The sequence below is a fragment of the Varanus komodoensis genome, unplaced genomic scaffold, assembly GCF_004798865.1.
Source record: "Varanus komodoensis strain SLA01 unplaced genomic scaffold, ASM479886v1 scaffold53, whole genome shotgun sequence".
Lineage (NCBI taxonomy): Eukaryota > Metazoa > Chordata > Lepidosauria > Squamata > Varanidae > Varanus > Varanus komodoensis.
The window spans coordinates 2,837,844-2,863,285 of NW_025336126.1; the positions used below are offsets into that span (position 1 = coordinate 2,837,844).

Consider the following 25,442-nt stretch of genomic DNA (forward strand, 5'->3'; position numbering starts at 1 on the left):
GATGAATAACCGCCATGAAAGTGGCATCTGTATATTATATTTTGCGAGTTGAAATGAAAATCTAAATTTCTGATCATTTCTCTGTACACAGTTTTCCCTCAAAATTGAGGGTGGGGTCTGGTGGACAATTCCCCATCTCCATACTATCTTGTCTGCCCCCATCCACAGCCTGGCTTCCCCACTTTGCCCGATGATCTCCCCCGCCCTTGCCGACTTCCTTTCTGCAAACCGTTTCCATGGTAACCAGAGGCAATAGGACAAACTGAGGGAGGGATGTGGTTTTGCATGAGTCTTTCGTGATGGAAAGTTGCCGTGGCAACCTGGTAGCGTCATCATTGTCGTCTTCTACCCCGCCCCCGCGGCTACGAAGCCTCGTACTGCGCATGAATATAAATCTGACTGGAAGGGCGGGGGAGGGGGGGAGAACTGTTAGGCTTGAACATGCGCAGTAATACTACAGGCCAGTAAGGTAAGGGGAAGAGCTTATTGGAAGGGGTGGGGCTTAGGGGCTGCTGGGATCCTCAGTTGTGGTCTGAATAACTCAGGAGAGGAACAGCTTTGGGGCAGTTGTGAGTTGGTACGACCTGTGAATATCGTTCATGATCACATGACTTTGCAGGACTTCAGTGTGGTTTTCCAGGACTTGGGGGCTGACATGTTGAAAGGACCTTGGCATGAATTGTAGAGGTTGTGAACTGAGCCTCCTCACCCCATGGCTACATGGGGATTTGGCATGACCTGGCAGGACCTTGGGGGTCCAGGTGATCTGTGGTTCAGGTGAGCTGTGGTTCAGCCTTGGCAGGAGGTGCAAAATCACATGACTGCATGGAACTTTGGTGAAGTCAGGATTTGGGGTCACCTGCCATGACTTTGGGATTGGTGTGAACCCTCAAAGGTCTGTTTGGGCTATGGGTGCTGCTAAACTTTTTGTACCCTCAAAGAAGTTTAGCATAATCTTCTTGCAGACTGGCATGAACTGCTGTGGCCTCCTCTTGGTTGATCTCCTACGTCTCATGTCCTGGATCTTTGTCAGTCCAGACTTTGGTTGACATGTGACTAAACAGGATCTTGGGGACTATGTGAGCATACCAGCCAAAATGCATACTAAATAGGGCTACCATCTTCTCCCCCACTCCCCTTATTTATTTATTTGAAGGCCCTGTGCTTTAACAGCAGCCCAGCACACCAACATTAAGCAGGTGAAGCATCTTCTGGTGAGAGCGCACATAAAGGAGAAAATATTAAATTTCTGCTTAGAAGGGCTGCTGGGTATTAAAATACAGGGCAACTTCAGCATAAATAATGTGGCCCTATTCGTGAATTTACAGTTGGTATCAGACAACACATGGATGGGGGGAAAGAGGCAACAAAAATAGCAAGCTTAGGATTGGATAGCCTTCCCCAACCCAGTGTGTTCCTTATGTGTTCAATTATAAAAACCATCACAGCCAAAAGTAAGGGATGATGGGAATTATCAAAATGCTTGGAAGATATCAGGCTGAGGAAGGCTTGCACAGAGGAGTCAGATAGGTAGTAGAGCAAAGATTAGCTGGGGATAAGGTGGTACAGAAAAGACCCCTTTAAAAGCAGAGTTTGAGGTGGAGCTTATCTTTGGAGAAGGAAGCAGCTGGTGGGGCAGCCTAAGCTTATGGCAGACAATAGGGGAGGGTGTAGGGACAGGAGTGGGAGATGGAAGGGGCAGTCCACTGCAACAGCCCTGAGACCAGAAAACACAGTGCAGTTAAAGTTTAGAAATTCTGGAATACTTATCTAGGTAGCTGATGTCATTCTGACTTGAGGCAATGCTGGGATAAGATACTCTAATAATTCCCTAGTATATCCTGATCTTGGTGGAATTTGAAAGTCTTAGGACCCTGCAGGACATGATAGAAAATTAAAAGAAAGTTGGTGTGAGAGACACACACACACACAGAGCGGAAGCGACCCCAGAATAGAGCATAGTTTAGGAAATGGGGAAACCAACCATGTCCACCTAGATCAACCTTCCCCAATCTGGCAGCCTGCAGATATGGGAGTCACATAATTCCTGGTCAAGCACAGCCATTGGACAACAGTCTCCTTTGAGAATATTTGGTTTTCACATCTTCCTTCCCCAACAACATTGTATTTAACCCCTGTTCTCCAGCATCTGCCCTCTGAGTGCCCCGGGGTAATTTCACATTAGGTTTTCTATCATGCAATCACCCTGTTTCATTCATGGAATTTTATGAGAAATTCAAACAACAATGTTCCTATGTTTTTCCACTGCTCCACCCCCCCCCCCTTCTTTCCTTACACAGAAACTCCATTGGGAAGGAAAAGATGGAATAGCTATCCATCGGAAAGCACTTCTATTCTTCCGTTTCTGCTCCTGTTCTAAATGGCTGCTTAGTTTATCTTCCAGGAGGGCCCAGGGATCCCCATGATGTGTAATCAGTTGTGTGTAACCTGCTCTTGCTTTACTCTCTCTCCTTTCCCCAATGTCTTTCACCAGGATTGGTGGAGAGTTGATGCATTTCTTGGTGATGGTTGCTAACAACTGAGTTGACAAAGGCGACGGGTGATGTTGGCAGGAGAAACCAGGACATTGCACCAGAGCATACCAAAAACGGATTACCGAAACACTAAATATAAATTTGTCATAGGAATTCTCCAGTAGAAAGCAAGGTACTTCTAGTTTTTGCTATCTTGGGGCTGATTTAATGGAGGTTGCAGAAGCTGGGAATGCTGAAGATTTAGATAAAAGAGCACTTAGTTAAAGGGTAGAAGACATGAGTTTGGTGAAAGGCTTGGAAAGGGTTTGGGTAGAAAGGTTTGAGAGGGGCTGTGGTGTGTGCATGGAAAAAAGCTGGTGTTGTATTGTTTGGAAGGAAAGACAAGGTTGCATGTTTGGGCAAGTATATAAGGATGGAATTAATGTTGGTACTAATTCGCATGACCTTTGGGCAGATTGTTATATGTCAACTAAACTTCCTTCAGTGTTTTGCTGTGGGGAAAAAACCCTTCAAAGAATGATGTTGGGTTTTTTTCCTGTTTTTTTTTTTGGAGGGGGGGTATAGGGAGGAAGGTTGGTAGGATGAAAAAGTTAAAATGATGTTTTTTAAACAGTAGTCTTTAAACTTCCAATGCACTTAGTTGGTCTTTCAGGGGGTCCACAAGACTGCAACATAGGAAAGGCAAATGCTCAATTGAAATATTTTAAGTGTGCAATGAAAAGTGTCTTGCTTCTTCAGTCCCCAAAGGAACTTCTGTAGAATTATCAAAGAAACTGCCAGCTACATATGTGGTTTTTCAGCCAATCAAATGAACCTGTTAGGAGGAGGGACATTGCTAGGTTTGTACATCCTCTGTTTCTCTAACAACTTGTCAAGCAAGATGGCACTTTTCACAGTCAATTCTTAGCTGACAGCTATTGAATATATTGTAGTCGTAATGTCTGAGAGCCTTTCACACAGGCAGATCTCCCACATTGCATGAAGAGTCTCTGCCAATCCTTGTGTTGAGCAGCCTTGCAAATAAGTTTGTGCAAGTTTCTAGTCCACAACATCTTTATCAGTGGTCCATACATAACTATGCAAATAATTTGGCTGGGTTGGGAATTGGAGGTTCGGCACTGCAGGGGTCGTGTTGCTGATTCCTGACAGTGGTGTTGGGGAATTATCGCTCTTTTCTACAGCAGATATACTATACTTGTATAGTTTAGTGTACATAAAACCAATGTGGGAGGTTATCAGGAGTTATGGTCTTTTCAATATGTAGATGATCCCTGACTCTGTTTCTCCTTTTCATCTAATCCAGGTAAGGTACTGTGTATTCTGAACCAATGTTTGGGCACAGTAATGAACTGGATGAAACTTAATCCAGATAAGAAGGAGGTACTCTCAGTGAGTGGTTCTCCAGCTTGGATAAGAGATAATCTGTTCCGGGTGGGGTTACAGTCCCTCTAAAGGATCAGGTTTATGGTTTTAGTGTGCTCTTAGATGCAGCACTGCCATTGGAACCATAGCTGGCCTCAGAGACACGATCAGCTGTGACTTTTATACAAAGTATGATCCTGTCAGTGCAGAAATAGCCTGCCTACCATTATCCATATCATTTGGATCACTGAAATTGATTATATGTGGGGCTACCTTTGAAGATCTTCCAGAAACTTAAGCTGGCCCAAAATAGGCAGCAAGTTTGTTAATATCGTACAAGTGCATTATGATCTCCACTAAGTCTTTTTCCAGATCAAATTGAAAGTGCTGGTATTAACTTTAAAAGCTCTAAACAGCCTGGGGCCAGGTTATTTCCTTCTATATACACTTGCTCAGACCTTAAGATTTTCCTCTGAGGCTCCTCACTTGATGCCCCTGTGAAATGAGGTGAGAAAAATGGCTACTAAGGGCAGGGCCTTTTCAGTGGTAGTACCCTAGCTGCAGAACACGTTCCTCGGAAAGATTCACCTGGCTTCTACACTGTGGTCTTTTCAGCACCTGAACACTTTTTTATTTTTCCAGGCATTTGGCCCTTCGGTTTAAAAAATAATATTAGTACATTTTAATAACTTGTCACTGCTGTTTGCTTTTATCTTGTTTACTGCTTTGGTTTTATTCTTGTTTATTGTATTTTATGGGTTTAAGTTTTGTCTTATAAACCACCCAGAGAGTTTCAGCTAATAGATAGCACAGAAATATAATACATATATACATACACACACTGTGATTCTAGCCAGATGGATGATTTCCAACCTTTATAAAACTATCTGTGCCTAGTCATGTAGAGGTACGTCTCGGCCACTGCAAGCAACCAAAGCTAACTGAGAAATCTTTTAAGATATTGTTGATGGAGGAAAGTAGAGAGTTTAATGCAACAAATTAAAGGAATCACAGCACAACAGAATGCATGGATTGTAGTGTCAGACCAAGGATTAAAAGCATTCAGCTTGTGGACTGTTTTGAGGGAATGTGCACTCACTTTAGAGAAATGATTATTGTAAGAGAAAGGCGTTTATGGGAGAAGAAATGGAATTGTCATTCCATTCACTTCCATTTTAAAGTTTATTGTTTACATTTTAACTTTCTGTTCCTTCTGGGTCGTTCTGGCAATGTACATGGCACTCTTTCCTTGCTTCCTCATCTTGTTCTTTTATCCTTGCAACAAGCCTGGGCAGTAGGTTAGGTTAAGGGATGATTTGGCTGGCCCAAGTTTAAATTTCAGGGCCATGCAGGGCTTGAAATAAGGTCCCCCTTATCAGAGTGCCAACATTTACTTCATAGTACCATGCTGGTGTTTTTGAAGCACTTACTTCAAACCGAGGTTTGAAGCACTTACTGACACCGAGGTTCTCGCCAAGTAGTTTCCCCATTCTCTCTGTTTTCTTGTTCTATCAGCAGGAAGAAGCTGAAGATGCCATTCTTCAGATCTGCCTCAAGCCTTCGCTCGGATAGCAGTGACGTCGACTTAGAAGGTCTTAGTAACTTCCTAGGGAGGGAAGGAGGGGACATCGCTTTAGGGACATAAGCATTGTCCAATTCAACACCTGGAAGAAGCACTGATTTGGGAAGCTTTCAATACTAGAGCTCTGGGAGGGAGCCTGTGGTATGATCCCAGTATTGTCTGATAGGATATTCTCCCTTCGGTCACAGTGAGGAAGCAGGACTTGTCATTCTTGAGACCATTTTCTCTGTTCCAATTTGATTGTACTGAGATCATAAAAGAAAGCCCACCTTCCACCTCTGGAATGGACTGAGTTTATCTGAGTCTACATTTCTGATAACAGCTGGTACCCAGATACATTTAGAAGCTCACAGGGGTAGCACAGAGGTAATGACCTTTATTTGGTGCCTAGATCTGGCATCCAGCAATCCAAATTGCCTCTGAACATGTAACTATCATGTTTGCTTTTGTAGCTCATGTCTGGATTTGGTGAGAGTCTGTCCTGATTTTGCCTATATCACTAATGTGGTTTCACCCAATGTAACATTTCTAGACTAAAGTTCTGAAGTTATGTCAACATTTCTCATAGTGTTTAGTAAACACCTTCCTTTGCCATCTCAAACTTTGGAAGCGCTTCTGTTTCACAGAGCAGTTACACTTTGAAATTTAGGGTTAGTGATGGCTTCCCAAAATTGGTGCGTTTGTGTATTCATTGCTGTCACATTGATATTGTATTGAGGGCAGAGCAGACTTCAGTGTGGTAAGCGAACTTCCTATGTTATCTTTCAGCCTAGATCCACTCTCTAATAGCTGCCATCATCTAGTCAATTCAGATCTTGAGTGCTTTCATAGAATTATCTTGCAAGAAGCTGTGGTTTTGTTTCAGAAGTACTAGAGCACTTCATGCAGAAGGTTATGAAGCCACCAGCAGGAGAGAATATTGTTGAGAAAAGTTGTGCTTGTGGCTAAATCTCAGCACTGAAGTGTGTGTAACTAATCAGACTCTCTCTGAATCTAGGCACAGTTGATGCAAACTGAAAGTCACAGGTCACACTGAAAAATCAGGTGCTTGGCAGGGGGAGCGACAAACTAATCATTTTTTGGCTTCTTGGACAACTAAACCAAACCTTTTCTTCAGTTTATACCAGAAAGGGACAGGGGGATCTTTCTCAAGCCAAATTAAATGTTGCTAAGGGAGGCAGTTCTCAAAAGGGAACGTATGAGAATCGAGCTCTTTGTCTCCAGCAAATGGGGCCAAAGAGACAGAGGCGCCTTGGCTATTTTCTGCATGGCTCGGTTCATTTTAATGCATTACTCTCTGAACCAGGCCTCTTCAGTGAATACTGGCATTGAAATCAGCAGAGATTGAATTAAAGTTGCTGAGGTACAAATTGTCCAAATCCTTGCTAGCATACAGGGGACACATGTGGACATGAGTCAGTTGGTCTGGAAGGATCCAGGGAATGAGTCATTCACACTATTGGAGTGAAAAAATGCGGTAGTCAAGAAACCAAATGAATGACTGTCTGTCACCAAGGACAGGAGTCCATAAGGCAAGACAGGAGCACGGGCAGATGTCTAAGAAATGGTCTGTCTGTCTCCTCAGCTTGGCACTGTAGCACATTGTCAGAAATCCAGAAAGTGGCCTGGGAAAAGTCGAGGACTATCCGTGGTGTAGTAGAGCCAACGTTTGCAGGGTTGGCGCACTGGGGCTTGTTGATTAGCAACTCGACACTTTGGACCGCCCTGTTTCAATCGCCACAGTAGCCGGGAGGAAGAGGATTTTCCCAGCAGCAAAACAGGGTTGTGAGGTACCCCTGTTGTGATGTGAAATATTTTGCTGTGGATTGGTCTGAATTGCTCATTTCCCTTTAGTCTTATGCCACCCTTTGCCAGCTCAGGATTCTGACTGTCAGCTGATGCTAAGAAACCGAGTATTATGCCTTGTACTGCTGCTGTTAGGTTGGGTGTGTGTCTGTTATGTGCATCTTATATACACACCCACACACAACACAGCTGCCTGCATTTTTGGATTCTCCTTCAGGGCGTGTTTAAAGGCCGAGCAGCTATGCTTTGAACTGTATCACCGCACCACTGGGTATCATGGCCTCCTTGGCTGCTTCCCTTGACAATGTGGGAAATGAAGTTGTGTGAAGGCAGCACAGCTTCTCCTGCTCTTCCCATTGCTGGTCCTGGTTGGGGTGGGGATCTGTGGACAACCCCCCCCCCAGTGCTGCAGAACTACAAAACCCCATAATCCCTGACTGTTAGGCGCACTGGTTGGAGCTGGGAGAAATCTGAGTCCTCCAACATCTGAAGGGCCAAACTTTCCACTGCCCTGCTGTAAGAGCAAAATGTTGAGAACTGAATGATGGTCTGGTCGGGAGACAGAACCTTAGCTGAAGAAGCCTTCCGTTTTGTTACATGGGAGTCAAATGCAGTCATAGATCGGAGAAAGCCAGAGAGCCATTCTCTTCTGTACGTGGAGAGGAGGACTGAAGGCTCTTTGAAAGAGGGAATATACCTTTTTGGTTTGGCACATTATATATGCACTCAACCTGCTTTTGCCTCTGGCAAACAGTTTTTCCAGGGGCTTTTGTATCTTTATAGGGGGACCACAGTCCTGAAAAAGATGTTTGATCAGGGGTGAAAAGAAAGCCTCCCCTAACCTACTTTGGGCTCTCTTAAAAAGAACCATCTGTCTCCTGCCTAATAAAGTCAACTTGGAATGTAAAAGGCATTAACTTGGAATACCATGGAGTGGAATACCGTTAGGTGTTTTTAAGCTGCTCTTGACTGTAAGCCAAAGACAGCAAGAAAGTTCCCTTCTTTCCTGGACTGTTGACTGTGATGGTCTCTTACCCCAATTTCTGCTATAAGTCTGATGGGAGGGGCATTCAGCAGGGCCTCCCAGTCCAGAAAAGAGGAAAAGATCCAAGGTACAAGACCACTATGTTGGGCTTTCTAACTCTCTTTCTTTCCTCTGTCTCCTCTTCCTTTTTAAACCGGTACTGTGTTCCCACAGCTGAAACTGAGCTGGCCAAACTCCAGCGCCAGTTCCGTCTCTTAGAAGGCAACCGTCATGCCTACACCTTGGAATCCCGTGAAACCATCCGCAGACAGATGTATGTATTCTTCTAATACCCTTCACCAACACTCTGCCTCACTGGAAATTTTTTTTAAGCATGGAAAATGTGTGAGGTGTGTGGAAAGGATTTTCCCCTCTGGGTTCAGCAGAAAGTTATAGTCTAACTGTCATTCCTTTTATGCTGAAAGTAAACAGAGCTCTTAAGAGCGTTGAAGTGGCTTGGGAGAGACTTTACTTTTCAGGGTGTATGTATATGTTTCTTTTTGCTGTGCTTTTTCTTCCTGCCTAACAATTTTGGAAATGCTACAAAAACCTGCACTTTTTAAAAAATCGGGCAGGAATAAGGTATACTCAGAACAGAAGCTCTTATCCCTCTTTTTAACCACTGTCAAATCCTTAAATTGCTTCGGTTGGCCCTTTCTCACCTTCTATTTTTCGGTCCCACCACAATTCCAGGAGCATCTGGAGTACATCTCTGTGAGGAGTGTTATCTCCTGGCCATCTTTCTTGGTGTAGAGGTGGAGCCCTGTGCTTATCCTCTGACTTCCATTTCTTATTTTGAATTTCTCAGTTTTGGATTTGGCGAGATTCTGGATGTTGTACATCCTGTGGCAAGAAAACACTTGTTGACTGAACTTTGATTAGTTGTCCGTTCCCTCCTCTTCCCTGCTTCCCATAGCAAGCCGATGCAGACATTGACATAACACAGGAGCATGCAGCAACTGACATGCTCCTGGCGACACACAATCAACAATCAGCTTGGTCACCCTAAATGGGTGTGCCCGTGGGATCTGCCCTTCTTCAACACAAGTGACCACACGCCTCACCTCACCACCTGTCTCGCACGCGAACACACAGCTGCGAGATGCCCAGGATGAGGTGTTTCTGCAGACTGAGGCAGTTTCAGTTGTAGCGCCTTGGATTCTGTGCATGCTGCCCTTTTAATATGCTGCTTTCCCAGTGAATCCAGGGCTCCTGTTCTTCTTCCTATGCTGATCTAGGTCACGCAGCTTTACTTGCCACCTGGAGAACCCCCAAGCCCTGGCCTTCTACCCTGACCCACAGAATTCCCTTAGCACTTTTTAAGAAAGATCTCTGAGCTGGCACTGCCACGAATCCCAATTAAAGCTCACCACTGCCATGAAGCACCCATCCGTGCCCGCCTGGCCTCCTCCCGTCGTGTGGTCCTGCCTCCCCTGACAGCCTCGGACCCCCTTCTCTTGGACAGGGCAGAGGTGAAGCGCCTGAAGAAGGAGAACGAAGACCTGCTGCGCAGGCAAGCGGTGGCGGAAGGCCATGCCAACCTGAAGCAGGAGAAGCTCAGAGGTGATACTCTCCGTTCCTTGTTGGGGCAGCGGGATGAGGTGAAGCAGCAGGTCACCCAGGAGAAGAAGCGGCTGGCCCAGCTGGACAAAGAGGTGTGCTGAAGGGAGCGGAGAACGGAGATGTTTAGGGCTCTGAAAAGCACAGTGGGCCCTAGGGGTTTGAAACAGCAAAATTGGGAGCCAGGGCCTTCAGGCAGCAGAATGCAGCCAGAAAGTGGTCAGCAAACAGGTAGTTTAAGTGGGCAGCAGAACAGGGTCCGGTAAGAAAATTGTGTCTTTTCCCCATCCTGCTCCACCCCGACCACCACATGCTTCTTTCCTCACATCCAGTAAAGAGGAAGAGGAATTGTTGAAGGAGAACTGGATCTTCTGGAAGAAAAGTGGGGTGTAGAATGCTGTGAGAGTTGGCAGCCGGGATACCCAGGGTCAAATTTGTAATTTGTTAGAGCAGAGAAATGGAGAACTGGGATTCTTCAGTCCCATCTCAAATACTGATTTCTCATGTCTGATACCAGCCCCCCACCCCCATTTCTGTTTTCTCCTTCCCTGTATCACTGACAGATCGAAGCATGGCAGAAGCATTTGGCCAGCCAGAAGCAGGCGACAGGCAGCGAGTTCTTGATCCAGGAACAGAAGGCCCGCTTGCTCAGAAGGATACAAACAGTGGAGAACCAACTCGATAAGGTAAAAGGTGGGCATGACTCCTCAGGTTTGCCAAAAGCCAGGACTCCTGGATAGTCACTCCTTTTCTCATTCCACTTTTAATTTCCAGGCCTCCTCGCAATTCGATTCTCAGCTCGTTGTGAATTCACAGCTACGTGAGGATCTAGAAATTCTCCGGGTTGGCCACGATCGCTTTGAACAGATCTATAAGAATCTGGAAAAGGTAGGGCCATGCTTGGGAAAAAGTGGAGAAAGCTGGTGGGATAGAATTGGCAAACAGAGTTTCTGAGCGGGGCTGGGGTCACAATGCAGGTGAATGTGGGTTCTGTTGCAGAACTCTGGTGTCCGGTTGCTCGGTGAGAACTCCACACACAATGGAAAGGGGTGATCAGCTGTTGAGAATGCTGTTAAAAAAAAATCAAAGCTTTATATTGGCTGAGAGAGAATCGCACTCCTTGCCTACTACTATCTGCTAACATCATGCAATATGAAAACACATTTTTTGTAGTAAATCTAAGAGTACAAATTGGGCCACTAGGTTCTGACATGGAAAGACATAATGACCCTGCTCGATTCCTATGTTACTAAATCGATGCCCCATTGGAGGCTAATACTAAAGACCACTTTCTGCTGCCTTCTCCTTCTCCCAGTCTGTTTGGATGTTTTTCATTCAGCCCAAGTAGAATGTCTGTTTATCATTACTGAGTCTCCTAGATAGGTCAGAACCTGACAACTTCATGAATTAATTCCTAGTTAACAACCCCTTTTTATGGAGTTTCTCAAATGCAAGCTGATCTACAGATCTGAGCTAGTGTTCAATGGGATCCTGTTGATTCCAGTACTATGCTCATAATTGGCCACCCTTAAAAAAAGAAAAGGAAAATCTAGATTGCTTCACTGGACAGCACAAACAAGTTGGCTGAATTAAACTGTTTAAACACAACTTACAATTTTCCATGCCATTGGAAATCAGCCAAATGTATGGGTGAATTCTGCAATTCAGGCTGAAAGGAAATGAGAAATCCTGAAGAAAATTCAGATGTGGTATGAAGCTGGTCAGAGCACTGGACTGGAACTCAGGTGATCTGGTTCTAGTCCCCACTTGACCACAAAGCTCACTGGGTGACTTTGGGCCAGTTGCTGACTCTCAGCCTAACCTACCTCACAGGGGTGTTGTGAGGAGAAAATGAAGGGGCGGGGAAGGTGACTATGTCAGTCACCTTGGTTCCTTACAAGAAAAAAGTGGGAGAGCATTATAGTTAATAAATAAATGACTGGCATGACTAATACTTGTATGTTCGTGTGGAGCTGAGAAGAGGTAAGAAGAAAATGCTGTTGATCCTCGGCTGTTTTGGAGGTGATAGAGGTTTGGAGAAAGAGGAAGTGATGTGGTTGGGCTACAGAAAGAGGGCAGAACCTCATCAGCCACTTGAGAGAGGTGTGTTGTCAGAAGGTTCTGAAGGCTTCTCCCCCACTTTCTCTCTCATTCCTCAGGAGCTGCTGGACACCCGTAAAGCTGTCGGGGCCATCATTAGCACATCTTCAGCTGCCTACGATGCAAGGTTGGGAGAACAGGGGAGTGGGTGCTTTGAACAGGGGATCCAGATACTGCCCTGTGTTGCTGAAATCTCATCGTTTTGTCTCCACTCAGTTCCTCGCAGTCTCTGAAGTGCCCTGCTGCCCTGTTGATGTATTGTGAACAAAAGTAGCTGAACAAATATTAGCCACGTTCCTTCTCCCAAGTCCTAGCTTCCAAGTTTAGCTCTGGCTTATAAAGACAGGGCCATGTATCTCCTGCACGTATCTGAATGAATATTCTGCATTGAGGTCACCTGGATTCTGGGCCAAGAAACAAAGTATCTTGTGCCCTTCATAAATGCATGCAGATTTGATTTTCAGTGCTTAATTTTGCATTATATTGCTAAGGGCAGGCAAGGCTAAGATGCTCTCTGGAGCACTGGAGCCCTCTTCTGATTGCCAAGTCTCCTCCTGGTGTCAAGAGTTCTGCACACATCCCTCATGGACAATTCTGTGGACCATAAGGACTAGAAAATTACCTTAAATATTCTCATGCACAGTTTTTGCTTAATTACACATCTGATGCTTCCCCTCCTCCCTTGTGAGATCATTCCCATGAACTCACAAAACCCATCCAGCAAACAGAGTTGTGGATTCTGAGTTCTCTAGAAATGGCCCAAGGTTTTGTTTGGTAAGGGCAACACACACTTTCATGGTAGGGGAATATAGTTCCGCAGCTTTGCAAAATGAGTAGGTGAGAGCCTGGTTTCGGCCTATAGCATATGAAACCATCAGCAGCCTTGTGGGGCAACTCAGCAGGGCTACTGCCTCGAATCTTTCCTTTGGCGCCCCAAATCTAAGGGAGGCCCTCTGTCCCAGCCGGCTGCTCTCCACAGGCACTTGCTGAGAAAAAGGTATGGGAACTCTGATGATCCCTGTTTTATCGGATCCTCCTGGATTAGCCATCTTTTTGTCCACATGCGCTTCATATCCTTTTGTTCCCAGTCCTTGAATCTTTCTGCCTATGTTTTTCCCGTTCCCCCTGAAATCAAATCCCTTCCCCTGCCTTCTCTCTCCACGCTTCTCCTTTTACAAATGGGGTGTCCTTAGGAGACAGATTCCTTTAAAGACACTCGTAGACTTTAAAGCCTATGTACTTTGCCTCTCTCAAATCCATCTGGGGTAATGGCAGGGATGAGGCCCATGCCCGCCTGAGCCAGCTGCGGGACAAGGCAGAGAAGGATCTCCACCAGCACGAATCCGAGATGAAAGAGCTGGACCGCATCCTAGACAATGACCGCCGCATGTCTGAGTTCATCGCCATCAAGCTGCAGGAGAGGATGCTGACTGAGGAGGCACTGAAGGCCAAGAAAAAACAAGGTACTTGTATGTTAGGGTGCAGCTTGGAGCTGGCCTGTCCTTGCCTTTGGCTGTGTCTCGTGGCTTACAGCTGGCTCTTCCAGGAGGAATGTCCTGGTTTCGAGCTCAAGAGATTTGGGGAGCCAAGATTCCTAGGTCTGCTGCAATGAACCCCTTTTAAATCTTAAGTTTTTATTGCCAGTTATTCCCCAGGACACTGCAGCCAATTCTTTTGTACTCCTAGTAACAGTAGCAGGAGCAAAGGACTGCAGCCCAGTTAAAACATTCTAATTAGTTGCTGATGAGTATTCAGTCAAATAATCTGTTGATTTAAATTTGCGTACACCTTTCATTTCAAGAAGTCATAGAGATCACATTCCGGGGTGGGCGTGGCCAAAAGTGAAAGGGGTGGAGCCAAAACGACTAAGATACTTTAACTCAAAACTTCATGCTAGCAGCGAACCCTTAGGATAAACATATTAACCTTTTAGAAGTGGGGGGAACTGCAAGAGCCAGGAGACTGCCAGGTGAATGGGGGAAAGGGGGAGTGGCTGGGAAAGGGAACCTGGACACCTGGGCAAACCGCGAGGGGCCAAATTTGTACTGTAGGTTCAATCCCCGTGGCATATGGGTCAAAACTGTCTTTCTGAAGCAAGAAGCATAGTCCATTTGCTTTCAGTCATGATATGTGCATGTTTTCTTAAGCATCATTTAGAAAATGTGTCCCTTCTGCACGTTACTTGTGTCCGAGAGAAAAGGCCAAGTGCCTGTCCTAAGATGATACTTGCCGTCCATAGCTTTTTAAAGTATTAATGAAAATCAAACTTGGCTGCCCAAAGAATGGGGCAGGAGGAGACGCTGTATGAAAAGCTTCAGCTGGTTTGCCAGCTGCAGCTGTTCTCGGACAAAAGGATCGTATGGGCTGCAGCGATCGGCGCTCTGGAAACCATACAATTGGATTACTAGGGTAATGCATTATACATGGCGCTGCCCTTGAAGATGACTCAGGAGCTTCCACTACCTCAGAATTTAGGCGGCTTAGCCCGCTGGAGCCGCATTACCCCAATTTTTAAAGAATTAACTCCGTTGCCAAGCCCAACTGGTGGTGCTAGCGCTTCCTTTTAAAGCCCCAAATATCTTGGGACCTGAATTACTGAAAGGAGCTCCTCCTTCCATACCATCTTTCCTGTATATTAAAATCTCCCTGGGAGACCCTCATCCGAGGGACTTAAATTGGGGCCATATCCTACGCCTTGTACAAAGGAGGGGACTTCCCTCTGGTGTCACCCGAGTCTGGAACATTCTCCCCCAGGAAGTTCAGTGGATGCCAGCCTTCCAGACATTTTGGCAAGAGGACAAGGCGTTCTCATTTGCCCAGGCCTTTTAATTTGGCTGTTCCTGCCTCTTTCTGCAGTTTCATGGCTGTGATGCCTCCTAGTTGTATGAAAGGTGATGATATGACATGCTGCCCTGGATTTTGCTCGGATGAAAAGGTAGTTTCAAAATTAAAACAATAAAATAGTTGATTAAAGGTTATTTGGTCAGTCAATCTAATCAAACACTGCAGCTCTGCTGAAGAATTATGAAAAATATGGGGTGGTCTTCCCACTCTTTTTAATGCATTTGCATGACTGGGGCAAAAAGCCACATGATTTTGAGTATAGCATTGTTGGAAGTAAAGTGAGGGTATGGCAAGTACTGGGACTCCTAGATTCTTTCATCTTATTTATTTATTATTTATTTATTTATTAAAACATCTTATCTCAGAGGAAGAGCGCAAAAAGAAGGACCCCGAGGAGGAGCTGATTGAGTCGTATAGTTGCACTTTGGATAAAATCCTGGAGATAACTGACACCGCAAACCTGGAGTTCGCACTGAATAAATATGTTAAAGGTGATGTACCTGGCAGAGGCTGCTGTGGGGAAGGGACCATGACTCTCACGTATAGGGGTGGGGAGCCTTTTTCCTGCGGAGGGTCCCGATAGGTTAGCTGGGCCAAAACCCATCAGGGTTCATATTCCTGGAGTGTGCATGGCTTTTGGAATGGGCCGAGCTCTGCGTGACAGCCGGGGCCTGCCTGTGGCCCACGGGCCGCTGGTTCTCCATCGGTGCTCTGGGAAAAGGCAAGGAGACCACCATGGCGTGGGGTCTGGGGACTTTCCTTCCAGGGGGTGCTGCCGGTGAACCAGTTTGGGCCCTGGCTGGTTCAGGCAGTGGGATGTGAGCTGAAACGGGCTGCTCACTTTTTTCCTTCCCACCTCAGATGAGGAATGGAACTTTGCTCAGTTCAACTATGTCAATGAGCAAAACAACCAGAAGGAGCTGCTGTGGGACCAGATCAACCAGGTCAGTGAAGAAGATCAGAGAGCCATTTCTGCATGCAGCTGCCCCCAGAAAGCTCTGTGTACGGTGTCTGCAGCTAAGATAACACGGGCCTCTGTACTGGGGTGGGTGGAGTGGGGAGAGCAGATCTGGTAAGTGGACTAGATGCACATTAGCGGAACTCTGCCGCTTTGTGCAGAATGTGTGTGTTCTGGTGGCAGAACTTGACCTAACCCTAACCCCAACCCCACCCCACCCCCAAATGAGGCAGCCCCAGGAAAGTGCGTTTTGTCAAGGATTTCAAGGAGGGACCCAAACGTGTGCCACTCTTCTTACGAGTACATGGGATATATGCCTGTTAGCATATGGCAAATCAAAGCTTTCACTGGAAAACAAAACATGTTACTAGCCCTTAAGGCTGTAAAATAATGCGTAGGCAATGCCTGGTAAAGTCACAGGGGCCAGCTGAGGAGGGGCACCGGCGGTCATGAGATAGGGCTATATGTGACTTTTCCTTCCTCCTGGCACAACGTTGACTTTGGCCTGGCGTCGTTCAACCCAAAGTGAGACTTTTGTACAACACCCTTTCAAGTATAACTCTCCATGCCCTCCCTGTCCGGGTCCTGCGCTGATTGTATATGTCCCTCCCTTGCAAATGTACTTTGTTGATGCTGCCCTCCTGGAACAGTAGAAAGACACCCACCTTTTCCCCAATCTGGTCCTCCAGCTCCGCAGTGAGATAGAGGAGGTTCGAAAGCAGGATAACGAGAAGGAGATGGAGCAGCTGTCAAGGCTGCAGCAGACCGAAGCACAGGTTGAGGCAGCCATTCAGGAGACAAACCGGGCTGAGCTTAAACTGAAGGGCCTCCGCAAAATATGGGAGCAGCTCAAGAGTGGTAAGCAAAGCAGGAGGGAAGAGGTTTTTCTACCTGGGGAGGCACCATTAGAGAGATTTGGACAGCTGAGAAGGGGGAGCCACAAACATGCTCAGAAGCAGTTTTTCGACCGCCTTGAAGTCTAGGGACGTTGTCTGAGATTCTCTGGATGCCTCTTTCTGTGACAGATGCTGAGCCCTCACAGCAAACCCTCAGGTGTGTGGGGGAATCATCCAGCAGATCTCAGTAGCAGGCCAGCAGTATTGAATTGTGGGTTGCTCCGTGATCTCCCCCCAGTGTTGTTGTTGTTGTGTGTTGTCTCTGACTTACGGCCATCCTCTGAGAGAAAGCTCTCCAAAATGCCCTGTCATGACATCCCTAATTCAAGGCTGTGGCTCTCTTATGGAGTCAAACCATCTCTTATCTGGTCCTTGTTTTTGTCTTCTGCCTTCAGCTTTCCCTAGCATGATTGTGGGAACTTCATTTCCCCCATGCGCCTGCTTTTCACTGTGAATGCAGGTGCCCAAACCCTGGTAAGGCCATCCTATTACATCCATTGAGAGAGGTGGGCGACTTTGACCTTGGCCATGTTTTGACCTACAACTCCAGTCAGTCCCAGTTAGCAGAGCCAATGGTGAGGGATCATGGGAGTAGGAGGCATAAACATTTGGAGAGCCAATCAGGTTGCCTACTCCTGCCATTAGGAAACTAAAAGTAGATTTTGCTCAGTCGTATTGGCTACTGGAGCAGCTGAGTCAATGGCTAGCGAAGGCAGGAAGAAAAGCTCCATGGTGTGAAGAGCTTGAAGTAGTCAATGAGCGGTGTGTTGAGGAAGGGAGTTATTGGCCACAGAAGCCAGCATGGATCATGGATGTATGGCCAGTGAGTAGAGAGAGACTTCTGTTCTTTTGGCAGAAGGGTGAACTTGCAGGGAGAGGGCAACCTGTAACCCTCCAAGTCTCATCAGCCTCAGCCAGCCAGTGTTCATACACTGAAGCTGCAGTCCAACAACATCTGGAGAGCCACCGTTTCCCCATTCCTGGTCCAAAGGGCACAGTGGCATTCAGAGAAAATATACTTTCTTTTCGGAGACAGGAGAACTTGGGCGAGTGCAGTAGAATGGATTGGCAGTACGTCTGGGACAAAAGAAAGGAAGTCCTCCACCCCAGCCCACTGCCCATATAACATGTAATTAAGGCTGGAGACAGACAGCATTTAAGAGAGTTGAGGGTTTGCTTCCTTTGGTGTATCCTTTCAAACTGCCTTCAGCTGTCTGGGAAAACAAACCAACAAAACAGTCACCAGACTCCTGCCTGTCTTTTGGAATTGCTAGTCACAGGACGGCCGGATGGCTGACCAACAGAAGACGGTGGCATTAAAACCCGTTGAGACAAATGCACAGACTTGGTGTTAATCTGTGGTGCTTACCCTTTAGGACAGAGTGAAGTTGAACCCAAGATTTCCAGGTTCTTGGGGAGGGGAGAAGAAATTAGTGCTAGTGTTTGGAGCATTGTGGGCCTGGATTCACTTATTTTGTGTTCTCTCCTCCTCCTCCTCCTCCTCCTCCTCCTCCTCCTCCTCCTCCTCCAAGCGATCGAATCCCTCTTTTGGAAACTACAGTGTGACCACTCAATGCTGGAAAATATACTGGGAGGAACGACAACTGCCCGGGATGAAAACGTAGCCATCTACCTGGGCTTGATTGAACAAAAGACCAATGACCTGTTGGCCATGTACTCCTACTCGGTTGCTGAGGTGTGCAACATTCCAGGTTTCTAGCCTGTGCATTCTGTCAGTAGTGCGTGTCTTTTCCCTAAAGCCCTGGAGAACAGCATGAAGCAACCTTCTGCTGACTTTCCCCAAGCTATACAACTCCATTTTGGTGTTATAATTAACATGTGGAAAATATTTTATCAGACATGAAAATGCACGTTGATTTTGTAGAGAAAGCATGGGACCACAGTTGGTGGACAGACCCTGTGCACTGATCTTTTCCTGCAAAACAGCTGTGTAGATTTTTCCATTCCGATCAAACTGTTCATGGGTGTCCTAAATAGCTGCCCCAGTGTAGGAAAAACAGAATTCCTTGGAACTATACAGTGGAGTAGAGCTACTTGGAAGCTTCATGTTGCTTTTGCTTCTTCTGCCGCATTGCTGATCAGTTAACATTTTACATTTTTTAGAAAACATTTCAAATGCATTTCTGCGACTGTAAGAAACTTTTCTTTTAACTGAAAGCCAAGTTTCTCATAATAGCCACACCTATCTTTACAACTCAGGCTTGACCTAGGAAAACAGATGGGTCTGGATTAATTGATGGGGCGGGACAGAGCCACAAGTTAAACCTCACAGGGAAGGGGAACACTGATCTTTGCCCCCTAACTCTCCTCTCTGTCCCTTCTCAGGAACAAGATCAGCCCTATGATACTGTGGAGACAGCACAGCTGCTCTTGGGACAGACACCCGCGGCTCGACCACTTTCTGTCAACCTTCGACCGCCCACTGCTGGGTAAGAAAGCCATCTACTCCCACATGAAGCCGTGGAAGATCACCAGCCGGAGCTTTGCTCCGCGTGCCCTACTGCATTTATCCAGATGTACCGACTTTGTAAAATCCCTTTGGTCTGTGTTTTGTGGTTTTTCAGGCACATACAGTTGCGTTATCCACTCATTAATGGAACTGCTTTTCGCACAAATGTGCAGATTCACACTTCCAAAAATATGCAAATCTCTCCTTCCCTGCAAACATGTATAATCCCTCCAAGTTGCTCATTTCCATTCTTTATTCTATGAGGGATGTGTGTTTTCTGTCTTTTTGCGGGGGAGGGTTATTTCTATGACTAAATTTGCATAAAATTGCAGGAAGTGAAAAACCAGGCTGTGATACTGTGGAATTCATGACACTTGGAAAAGGTTGGTTTGCTGGGAGGAATTTGGAATAATTTCCTGCCGTCTCTGTCATCACTTTGTGAACTGGTTGTTATTTTATACATAGACACTCACAATGGATGTTAAAATTGTTTTATTGAGCTAGGTTATTTTTAATTATTTTCAAAGCTGTCTTGCATACCTTTTTTAGCTGCAGAGATAGAATTCAAATATTATAAATAAACAGGGAGTAAGGTTAAGTGCAATGTCACTATAAGCAGCCTTGCTATGGCCAAAGGCAATCATGGGGCAGAAATTGTGAACAGGTGTAGAATCAAGGAAATGGGGATATTTATGAGCCGAATGGGACTAACTGTGTGGAAACCGAAGGGGGAGGAGGAAATAACAGGAGAGAAAATTTTTAAGTTCTGAGTGCCAAGGGAAACACTTTTATTATTTATGATTTTATTATATCAAATAACCAGAATGGTGTGTGCTTGCATTTTATGACTCCAGAAGAAGGAAATCTGCATTTCCAAAGTGCTTAGGGCAATAATAAAAGTTTTTTTGTTGGTACTTGAGACTTGCTGCACATTTTCTCCCCCACGTCTTCCATCTGCTGGGTTAAAGCCATAGAAGACCTTTAAGGATGGGTATGGGATGTAATGAATTAAGCCCAGTCACTATCCCCTGGAAAGTCTCTCTGGTGTGAATAATTTTATTCATTGATCAACTGCAGAAAATTCAGCTTCACTGAAACATTCCCTGTTATCCCATCTGTGGGCCAGGAAGAAGTTGTGCTTGTTAGTTGACTGGTTTATTGAAGGCTTTGCTTGTCTTTCAGTGTGATTATTAATAATGTTATGGGGGTAAGCTACTTCCAGGGGTCAAGGGACCACACTGCCACCCCTGTTCGCCAAGTGGCTTTGTGTGGCACACACTGGATGCAGCACGAGCCATGCCCCCATGCCAGCTGCTGCTTCCAGTGTTTGCCAAGTTGAAATGGGCATGGGAGCTGCTACACTGACATAATCCGTTCAGTGGTGGCCCTTGCTGCGTCTCTGGTCTATTGTGATACAGCAGCAGAGATACGAGGGAGCTGATGGGCAAGGCAGGCCTTAAGAAGGTTAGACACGGGAGCAGAGAGAAAGCCAGTTGTCAAGATGTAAGGATGGACTTCGCAGACATGGGCTGAGAGATGAATGATTTTGGCAGCAAACTCTTCGCATTGGATAGATGTGACCTGCTAAAGGACCCCAAGATGGTTCCAGATGAATTGGAGTCTACGATTGGTTGGATTTTGAGAGGATGTTCTATTTTGCTTCCGTCTCTTTTTAAAAATAAGACCATTTATGCCCAAATCATCGACCCCAAATGGAACCAAAAACAGTTCACACACTAAAAACGAATCAACATCCAAAATCTTTTTCAGAATGCATCAGGGAAAGGCAATGGGAACTCTAGTAGTAAAGGGCAGAATTGCTGAACAGAGTGGGTTAAATTAGAGAAAGGGAAGGATTAGAAGCTCAAAACCCCAAGAAGAACATAGGATCAGCATTTCTAGGTTCTCCCGGAATTCACAGGGACCAGTGGATTCTAAGCCACAAACCAGGATTGTTCTGTTGTGGAAAGGACTGGTTTATAGCAGTTCCTTCAAAGGAGTCTGTTTTCCTCCCCACCCTCTCTCTTTGCAGACCTGGTCATGATCCAATAACAGAAGACGACCAGAGACCCTTAACTCATGAAGAGCTCAAAGAAAAAGTTCTGAAGGATGTAAGTCCCAGCAACATGGCAGACTCCCTGCCTCTCTTGTTTTTGTGTGTGTGGTGAGGGAGAGATGAAGAGCTTACGAGAGGAGATGAAATCTTTGTAGCTTGGAATGGCCAAGAGGGGATGGGTCTTCCAGAGCAACAGCTTTACTGGTGCCAGGAGGGAGAGTTAAATGATGTCTTCCCAGTATTCTCTTCCTCTCTGATTTCTGTAGAGGAAGGCATTCCCTTATCTTCTTCCTGAAATTAATGGATTAGGCCCGCACTCTGGAAGCATTTTCAGAAGCAGGTGGCTTGGGGGCGGGGGTAGGAGCATGTGTTCCTCAAATTGGTGTACCTGTACTCTCCACCTTCCTATTCAAATTCCTCCTCTTGGTATATCCATTAGTTATTAAAGCTGTGCTCAAGCTCAGTGCGTCATGTACATGCTTGAAAGATTAAATAGTTCCACGGAAACAAATCCATACTTCCTGTCCACCCACCTGTGCAGCAGCCCAGAGGGAGAGCAGGGCAGGTGTGTGGAGGTTGCCGCTGCTGCTGCTTACACTCGTCACGACATGCACACTCGACGAGGTGGGTGGCTGGGCAGTGGCAGGGAGCAGCTGCAGCCACATGGTCAGGAGGCGCCCGTGGTTGGCAGTGAGCCCCCAACAGGCATGTGGGCCTCAGGAAGTGTCCATCCGTGCCCACACTCGATCCCAGTCCTGCCTACAGGGGCTTATTCGGGTTTTTTAATCTCAGGGATGGAGTTGTCTATGTAACTATTTTATACACAAACATACATGCAGGCACACACAGACACAACCCAGTAGCGGTCTCAGTCATCCACTGAGCATTCTCCATACATACAAGCGGGCATCTCTGCCACCGATTCTGTTGCATGGGAGTAATGTGGAGGGTTTCTTTTCTCCCAACTGCAGGTCCTAAGCAAGACAGCGGCTCTTTCCATAAAGAAAAATACACAGACTGAAGTGGCCTCTGCACTTCCTGGAACAAACACAAGCAAGAAACAACTTCCAGTCTCTTGACTCAAGTAGGGATCTATTTACAGTCTGGCAAAAGACAGAAGGCAAGATGTCACAGACGGGGTTGCTGTATGGTGTGGTCCCAGCACGGCTGCTCTTAACCCCGATGCCCTCTGCATCCTTGCTCATGTTCAGGATGATTGACGTGCCTGGAGGTGCCCTTCACCCAGCAGGAACGTCACACTGCTGCTGATCCTGGAAGATGTGTTCCCCTCTCGGAGGAACTGTCCCTGTTTCAGCTGCTTGTTCAATCAGGACAGATCTACCCTGTTGGTGAAGCCTGACACACAGGCCCAGATATTAACAAAACTCTTCACTGCCTGCCTGCCTGCCTGCCTGTATAAACTACTTGATTTGACTCCTTTTGCAAAGAAAGATTGCAACTTAAAAGGAAACTTTAAAGGAAGTGATGGGATGGAACTTTTTGCATAAAGGCAATTGTCCCATAGTTCTCCATTTCAGGGCAGTGCTGCAACTGGTAGTATAAGTGGTAATATAAGTACATTTGGTGGTTTCTGCGCAGAAATGCTCAGCTTCCTGATTCTAAAAAAAATGTCCCTGTTCAACTTGAAACAGATGACTGACATGCCCTCTGTCCCGCCAGCAGCCATCTCGTGCCAGGAAACCCGCACGCCAGTGCCCCGGTGCTTTGATTTTCCTGTTCTGGAGACACCAGCAAGTCCTCAGAGCTCTCTGACCTAGCAGAGGAGGCCCAAAGGGGGAACACAATGTATCTTCCGCTGTGTGAGGGAAATGGCACTAGGCTACACTTCTTACTTTTTTTTATAAAACGAAAAGACAAACATGTTCCTCAAGACAGTATGGTTTTGACCACGTGAGCACCTAATAGGAGGCTTCGTCAAACCCATGCAGCCCTCCTGATTACCCCTGCCAGCCGCAGGCTGCATGAGTATGTGACAGTTTTGGCGATTTCATGTGAAAATGTACATGACAACCACACTCTTTGTGATGTATACACTAAGGGCCAGTTTTCCCAATGTGTCCCCCCCCCCATTCTCTCTTAACTCTGTTAGCATTTAATTCTCAATTATTTTGACAAAGATGCTGCCCTTACATCAGTCCCTGGCCCCCAAACTTCCTCTGTAGCACTCCTATTTCATCCTTCTCCAACCTGGTGCCCCCCCCCCCGATGTGCTGAACAGCAAGTCCCATTCTCAGCCAACTGGGTGTTGCAGTCCAATATTTGGAGGGCACCAGGCTGGGGAAGGCTGCCTTTATTTCATTCCTTCTGCAATGTCCCAGAGAAGCATCTTGGGGAATCAGTTCTTCTCCCAGAGAATAATCATCATGGTTTCAAAATACATTGATAGTTTCCCTGAAGGAGAGCGCATGCGTTCTTTCAATCCTGCTATTCCCGCGGGCGTGGAAGGTGTGTGTGGGAAGGGTACAGATGGGGCTTGGTGCTGGTAGGGTGACACACGCCCAGTCCCTGTGACAGGTGGAATTGGTTGCTGCGTTTCGATTATCAGTGTAAATCAAAACTTAAATTATTAAACATGTTTAATTGGCAGATTCCATGGTCGGCGTCTCGTGAATTTTGTGGGGGAAGGGAGAGGGGACCCAAAGTTTGCATGCTGACGGTTGAACACTTCTGTGGATTGGGAAGAAGTTGATCGGTTTGTAGCGGCATGCCCGTTTGCTGGGGGGATTTCGCCAAAAGGTCCACATCAAAGAGAAAGAGCAGCAAGGTGTTTTGGTGCTCATGCCCACCTGTTACAGGAACACAGGAGGCTGCCTGGTCCTGAGGCAGGCTGTGAGTTCATCTAGCCTGGTTTGTCAACGCTGACTGGCAGCAGTTTTCCGTTCCCATCAGGAGATTCTGGGACCTCCTGCACACAACATGGGTGTTCTGTCGCTGCACTGCAGCCTTTCCGTGCAGCGTTGTGCGCTAGGAGTTGATAAGCAAAGGAGATGGCTTATTTCCACGCTGGCCCATTTATCCAGAATCGCCTTTCTTCGTTCACTCATTTGTTTCTAGTAAAAAAAAACTCCCTCTGCACAGAATCCACCCTAGAAAGCAAACCCCCATCATTACAGGGAAACAGCATAAGGGCACTTCATCGTGATTCCCTGAACTGTGTTAAAATGGAAAGCAGTCAAACAGCCAACCGTGTAAGACAGACTGTTAATTAACACTGCAGAACTTTGTCAGACTTTTGAATAGATATGATGGAAGGAACTTGGCCATGCCTTTGATGGATAACACCACTCTGTTTTAATTCTCATCAGTACTAAAGGGAGCTAGGGTGGAAGCTACCAATATGATGGGGGGGGGGGCATGCCTTGATATGCTGCAGAGAAATGGCCATGCAAATTTCATGGAAGTCCACCTGTTAGCCACAAGGTGTCAGCAGTGTCCTAGAAAGAATCTTCCAGTTAGGGAGAGGAAATGGCAGCAGTGGGTTGGAAGGAGGGAGCTGGGGGAACTGGGAAAACAGCAACATTTAGTGGCATAGAAAGTAACCGACAGCCAGTAGCTAAGCTGTTTGGATTCTGTGTCACCATATATAGATGATCACCCTGCATTAATGTTTGCTGATAAACAAGTCGGGAAAACCCCAAACCGATCCTGCCAATGAGTGTATCAAGGCTCTTATGGGGTACTCAATCAGCATTATATGTGCTTACAGTGGGAGGCAGCCCTTGCCACGGGCTTCCTTGATCAGATACCTTCCAGTTGTTTGGACTATAATTCCCATCAGCCCCCACCACCCTAGCCAGAGGTCAGAGGAGTTTCCGTTGAAAACATCTGCATGGTACTGGGTTCGGAGAGGCTGCTGTATTAAATTCTACAATATTTAGGTGGATTGGACTTTGCATACTGAAGTGAGGCACTCCAACTGGAGAGGACCTTTAAGAATGTAAGAAGAGGGGAAATGGGCCCTAGCGCATCAGCTGCTGTTGCGTCACCTCTGGCACTTGGATGGGAGAAAAGGCCCTAGTGGTGTTGCTAGGGTGCACCAGCGTAAGAATACCACATAGTTGCATACCATTTGCCTGTGCAAATGTGCTTTGTTTGCACTAGCTACTTTTCGTAACCCTTACGCCAAAGAAAGGCATCTTGTGTCCCTCCAGTTATTTTGGTCTGGAAGGCACAAGGTTAGCGAAGGGTGGCAACAGACTATGGAAGTGATTCATCAAAACAACTGGTGGCCTTCTGTGCCTTACACAAATTCTTGAACTAACAACTTC

At 46.3% G+C, this 25,442-nt stretch overlaps 1 protein-coding gene across 5 annotated transcripts; it reads left to right on the forward strand.

Annotated features, from left to right (window-relative positions):
• Positions 1-568: 568 nt before the first annotated feature.
• On the forward strand, positions 569-23,760 carry ODAD1 (outer dynein arm docking complex subunit 1). Of its 5 annotated transcripts, none has more exons than XM_044448092.1 (16): positions 569-777; positions 2,495-2,667; positions 5,373-5,449; positions 8,444-8,543; positions 9,735-9,924; positions 10,393-10,515; positions 10,604-10,717; positions 11,989-12,056; positions 13,205-13,392; positions 15,139-15,264; positions 15,635-15,717; positions 16,421-16,589; positions 18,160-18,323; positions 18,974-19,077; positions 21,130-21,208; positions 22,125-23,760. In XM_044448092.1, exons 3-16 carry the CDS (start codon positions 5,389-5,391, stop codon positions 22,230-22,232), a joined length of 1,677 nt encoding a protein of 558 aa, XP_044304027.1. In that variant the 5' UTR covers positions 569-777; positions 2,495-2,667; positions 5,373-5,388; the 3' UTR covers positions 22,233-23,760. The 5 variants fall into 5 exon arrangements, with proteins under 5 accessions (XP_044304027.1, XP_044304028.1, XP_044304026.1 ...); XM_044448093.1 differs by having other exon boundaries at positions 5,376-5,449; XM_044448091.1 differs by lacking the exons at positions 569-777; positions 2,495-2,667 and adding an exon at positions 3,164-3,334.
• Positions 23,761-25,442: the final 1,682 nt, after the last annotated feature.